This window comes from Chiloscyllium plagiosum, chromosome 7 (genome assembly GCF_004010195.1).
Source record: "Chiloscyllium plagiosum isolate BGI_BamShark_2017 chromosome 7, ASM401019v2, whole genome shotgun sequence".
Lineage (NCBI taxonomy): Eukaryota > Metazoa > Chordata > Chondrichthyes > Orectolobiformes > Hemiscylliidae > Chiloscyllium > Chiloscyllium plagiosum.
Window position 1 is genome coordinate 5864577 of NC_057716.1, and position 6000 is coordinate 5870576.

Here is a 6000-nt window from a genome sequence, read left to right on the forward strand (position 1 = left end):
AAACAGTTTGAGAGTCATTGCACTGCATTATTGCATAGTTAGCCTAATTTTAAATCTTGCCCAATTTTGTCTCTGATCAAATTCTTTTGCAATATTCTTGGAAGATAATCTTAAGTACTTTTTCGGGAAAAAATGAAAAATGACATTTCATGTTCACAACTACACTTTTAATTGTGGAGCTAACTGGTAAAAATTACAACATCCACATCATTAAATCTCTCACTTCTTTACTGCTATATTACACTGAGAAATTTAGTCTCAGACACAAATTATATACAAAGGGGATAACTACAATAGTGTTGTCGTTATTAATGACTCTTGCTAAACGACTGTTAGATAGATGTTACTACACTCCTATATCACTGCCAAGCTGTCAAATTTAATACATTCACATTTTTGAAGAGTTACCCAGGGGTTGTTATCCTCCATCAATATATTTAATGAACAGCAGGAACCCATGGAAAGATCAGTATAAAACTCACCAAGGTATAGAAATGCAGGACTAGCATAAAATTACCTTCTCTTAACTGAAGTTGAATGTGAATTAATGAGAAGTCCCATCGAGAACACAAGGATAATTGCAACAGAACCACAGGGGTCAGGATCAAGTCTTCTAGAATACCTGTTTAATGGAACAAAATATTACATTACTAATATATGAGAACTCGGACAAAGGAAAAAAAACTGACAAATCAAACCAATAAATCCACTGCACATAAAAGAGGAATAAGCAATCAGATTGTATTTTCTACCTTAGCCACATAATTGCTTTTACAAGGAAACTTTTGTGGGAAATAATGTTTAACTGTTGTTAATAGCAGGTAAAGAGACACGTTAAGTTATAGTTACATAAAGGGAGCAGACATGGACATCACAAATGTAGGTTTCTGCAGGTTCTTCCTTTTATTGTCATTTTGCTGCTTCAAAAATATACCAAATTTGTTTCTTAACACAAAATGAGTTTGCTAAAGTAAGAATTGCATGGCATTGATGCACAATAATGATAGTGTACAGATGACACCATAGGTGCAATAATTTGAGTAAAATCCTCTCGTATGATAAAATATTGACACATGAATGACTGGCAGTCAAATTTAAAAAAAATCTAACTCCATATTTTAGTGTCAGATTGGACGTGAGTGTTGATGATTGACGAAAATAGTGGGCAGTAATTTCACAGTAATACATGGTTAATGTAATGGTGGTGATACAATAAGTTCAATAGATATTAATCCCAAATGCTGACTAACTTTGTAACAAGAAAGATTCAGTGGTTATTCAAATTGTGAGCAAAACGATCTTACCTGAGATTTTTAAACCAGTAAATAAATGAAGGTGCACTAAATAGAATAACCCAATTCAATAAATGTAGAATTGTAGTATGAATCTGAAGAGTATCCACGGCATCATCTACATCTGAAACTGACAGCAATTTATTGTTGTCTGGACTCCGTTGTTCTGGCTCTTTTGTTCCAGACTTGTCTCCTCCTTTTGCACTACAAGCAAATGCACCTTTCTTTATAATTTCCTGTTTCGGTGCCTACAAATTAGAAGGAACATTCATGTGTTAAATGTTTGTTAAAAAAAAAGCCAGAAATATTATACAAGGAAATATAACAAAAATGCTAAACATAAGCAATGATCAATGGTTAGTTGCTGAGAAGTTAGAATTGTTATTCAATATTTATGAGTTATTGTATACAACTAAAGATGAATTCTGAGTAGCAAACAAAAAAGAATAAAAAGGCTAGTAACATGTTAGAATTATTAGATGATGGTAGGTTGTGGGTGACAACCCAGTTTGATCTGGTGATCTTCCATCTTTGGCAGTTAACTATGTAATCAGCACATTTGATGTTTTCTCTAATTACATACTGCACTGCTACTAAAAGTACATCAAAGTTCTGCTTCTAAGGGCTAAGGTTGGCATTTTTAATTTTTAATTAACGTGTGGGATGGGCATCTTTATGAGTGAGATAACACCCATCAATGAGAAAGCCAAACAAATAAATGCCAACCAGACACTTACATGATCACATGGGCCTTCTCAGGGAATCACTTCTTGGGACAATGATCCTCTGCCCCACCTGAAGCTGGTGGCCAAAGGCTGGCAACTGATAGCAGCAGCACTCCTTTTGAGGTTCAGGCTGATAACTGTAGGTATTTTCTAATCAACCTGCTCAGAGATGTTATGACACATTTGTAGAGCAGATCGAACTTGAACCCAGGCCTCCTACTTCACAGGTAGAAATGCTGCCATTGCACACAACTTTCAGGCTAATAACTGTACAGCAAAACCAGGAACTGCTGGTAGTGCTTATTTGAATGGAGATAGTGGGGAGCAGAGGCAAAGACGAAGAGGTAAATTTTACTGGCCACCCCCACCACCCCATTTGTACCAGTAATTATCCCCTGGGGTGGGGAAGGATTACAGTTGAACAAATTGGCTGAAGGATGAGGCCCTTAGGTATTTGTTAACTGACCACTTAAGGGCCTCAGTTGGTGACAGGTTAAAAAGATAGACCTCTGGTTTTGAACTCTGTTCCATAAATGGCATCAGATGCAGGATCAGTCTTAGTTTTAAATCAGAGATAGATAGAATTTTGTTAAACAAAGGCAGGTATAAGAAATATTGTGTTGTCTTGCTTTTAAATTAGAAATATGCTACATGGTTGGAGGGAGTGAGATCAAACATTCCCCACAAAATTATCCTTTAAAGAAAGTTTGCAGTGAATAATATCTCCTTTCAAAAATGATACTTTACATTTATTTGATGCAACTGTAATTTCATAAAGGCCCATCTGTCATAGACACAAGAACAAACTGGCGAGGCATCTGTTCTTGTCACGATATCTACCTTACAAATTAAAAATTGTCAGTGACCACCGAAACTATTTCTAGTTATTTACTTCTGAATTTGTGCCCAATGAATATTCCTTGCAGGGCCTAGGCTTGCACAAATTTTCTTTTAACAAGAAGAATGGAATAGAGTTTAAACTTTGCTTCATGATTGCCATCAAAACTCTAATGACAACTTTGCACCATCCAATATAAACTAATCATCACCTCCTTCTCCCTAAATTTATTTCAATGCAAGGGGCCTAACAGGGAAGGCAGATGAACTCAGGGCATGGTTAGGAACATGGGACTGGGATATCATAGCAATTACGAAAAGATGGCTCAGGGTTGGACAGGACTGGCAGCTTAATGTTCCAAGATACAAATGCTACAGGAAGGATAGAAAGGGAGGCAAGAGAGGAGGGAGAGTGGCATTTATGATAAGGCATAGCTGTGCTGAGGGAGGATATTCCCGGAAATACATCCAGGGAAGTTATTTGGGTGGAACTGAGAAATAAGAAAGGGATGATCACCTTATTGGGATTGTATTATAGACCCCCCAATAGTCAGAGGGAAATTGAGAAACAAACTTGTAAGGAGATCTCAGCTATCTGTAAGAATAATAGGGTAGTTATGGTAGGGGATTTTAACTTTCCAAACATCGACTGGGACTGCCATAGTGTTAAAGTTTTAGATGGAGAGGAATTTCATAAGTGTGTACAAGACAATTTTCTGATTCAGTATGTGGATGTACCTACTAGAGAAGGTGCAAAATTTGACAGGTATGGAAATGAAATACACTACTGTTCTCAGTCACATAAAGAATAGGGAATGAAAATTAGTTGCATGTAATTGGGATTGTAAGAAAAGTTTTGACACACGTTAGGGGATGGGACAAAGTTGACAAATTTCACCTTCATTTGGAAGGTACACTAATGGAGGAAATCACCTAACCGTTGTATATCCTGCCTGATTTTCATTTTCATTCAGTGAAAATGAAGATCAAGTAAGTTCTGCAAAAGGAGGGTGATCCACTCTGCTTGTTTAACAACAAGGAGCGAAGGTGAAAACTGCCTCCTTTAAATTTGTCAGCTTCTATCAGGTCTCTCCATTTCCGTCATTTTTTGCAGAATTATGTATTGACGAATTTCAAGTTGTTCTTTTCAGGACTATTTCTTCTAATCATGACTATTTTGTATTCCTCCTCACTTGTGATGCGCCAGCTTCTGGGTGCCTAGTTGTAATCAAAGACTTAAAAAAAGAGAATTGCTGGGGGCCTTGGAGGGAGACTTCAGCTCTTTATTATGAAATGGGAGTACAAGCAACACATCAATACACTTTACCATATTTGTCCACTTTCTCGTGTTAGCTGGGTTCAATTCCCACATAGGTTGAAGTTGCCGTGGTGACCCTCAGGTTCAACTCACCACCAGTAGTCTCTCTCTCTCTCTCTTTCTCTCTCTAATGTGAGAGCAGCCCTATGGTCTTCTGAGACTATAACGGCTACTGCATTTTGCCAACTCATGCCTACTGTAATTAATAATACTTCAACAATATCACTACCATAAAAAAAAGGTTGTGAGATTTATCGATTTGACTGTTAAAAATATAATTGTTGAAGCTAAAGCTTGTAAATGCAAGCCAAAAATTCAAAATTTCCATGGAAGATTCTTGAGAAATTTTATGTTCAACAAAACCAGTGGCTCTGCTTAAAAATCAAATTTTATTTTTAACTTATGGTAACCAATGACAGTACAGATATATATAGCACTGGAAAATTCAGGCCTTAAAATTCAATTTCAAAACAACATCTCACCCACGCCATTCTTTTTCTCATGGCAGTCACCTTTTTGACAATTCTGAGTAGTGCTGCTAATTTAATGCCAATTTGTGCCAACATATAGGCAGATTTTTGTTCTTGGATAGTGCCTGTAGGAGTTTGGGTCAATACTTCCCAAATTCATTTTATACAAGATCTTACAGCTGATTAAAGCGGCTTTGCTTCCCATTAGGCTGGATTCAAACTCAGCTTCTAGAAATAAAAGGACACTGCACTATTCTATTGCTGCAACTAGTTGGGGTTACTAGAACTTGTTTTAACAAACACGCTTTGCACAAATGTTACTGGCAAGTAGCTTAATTTAATGTAAGTTTTATGTAGCTTTTAAAAGATAAATTGTTTGAATGGATAAATTATTGTCTATTATCCTCAACTCCTAGAAAGATATGTCAAATTCTCTGGTGTACTATATTAATTTACTTAGCACAGGACAGAATATTAATCAATGTGAAGATAATGCTGTTTACCTTAAGACATTTTGTTCAAGCCAAACCTGCCTCTAGAAAGGTAGACTTCTAGCCTATCATCCTGAACTTAATTCCTGAGGTGGTGGAAATAGGATAGGTATCAAACCATCTGGATGGGAGGATTGATACCCACTGAACTTTACAGGCACACTAGTGTCAAATGTGCTAACCAAAATGCTATGTGAGCAGGATGCATACCTGGTCTAACCTTACTCTTATATGTTTAGAAAGCAATGATTCCTTGACCATGTGTGAATCAACGCATAGTTAAATGTTTCACCGTAAACAAAACAACAAAACAACATTAACAGGATTTCAATAGTAGCTGCACTGCTAATTTGCCTTCATTCTTATTTCACATCTGGAATCACCTTACCAGAAACTTGGCTGTTCGTGCTACGTCCCCCTGAGAATCCATCACCCCTACATTTTCCAAAACAGCATACCTGTTTGAAATGGGTATATCCACAAAAGACTCCTGCCCTTAGTGCCGACCTCTCTCACCCTTCCTGGAGTTAACCCATCTATGTGACTGTATCTGACACTGACAGGATAAATTGAGTGAATCCTCAGAAGAGTATTAAAAAAAGGAGTATACTTAAGAGAGAAATCAGGAGGGCAAAACGGGGACATGAGATAGCTTTGGCAAATAGAATTAAGGAGAATCCATAGGGTTTTTACAAATATATCAAGGACAAAAAGGTAACTAGGGAGAGAATGGGGACCCTCAAAGATCAGCAAGGCAGCGTTTGTGTGGAGAAAGTGAGGTCTGCAGATGCTGGAGATCAAAGTTGAAACTTTATTGCTGGAACAGCACAGCAGGTCAGGCAGCATCCAGGGAACAGGAGATTCGAC

The 6000-nt window shown here is 37.2% G+C and overlaps 1 protein-coding gene across 2 annotated transcripts in view; it reads right to left on the bottom strand.

The window, feature by feature from the left end:
* pgap1 (post-GPI attachment to proteins inositol deacylase 1) overlaps positions 1 to 6000 on the bottom strand; it is a 151668-nt gene that overhangs the window by 6846 nt on the left and 138822 nt on the right. For both annotated transcript variants that reach the window (XM_043692909.1, XM_043692908.1), the window contains 2 exons: positions 1305 to 1540; positions 518 to 622 (listed from right to left, as the gene is read on the bottom strand). In XM_043692909.1, coding sequence (XP_043548844.1) covers positions 518 to 622; positions 1305 to 1540 — 341 coding nt within the window. The remainder of the gene's footprint in view (positions 1 to 517; positions 623 to 1304; positions 1541 to 6000) is intronic.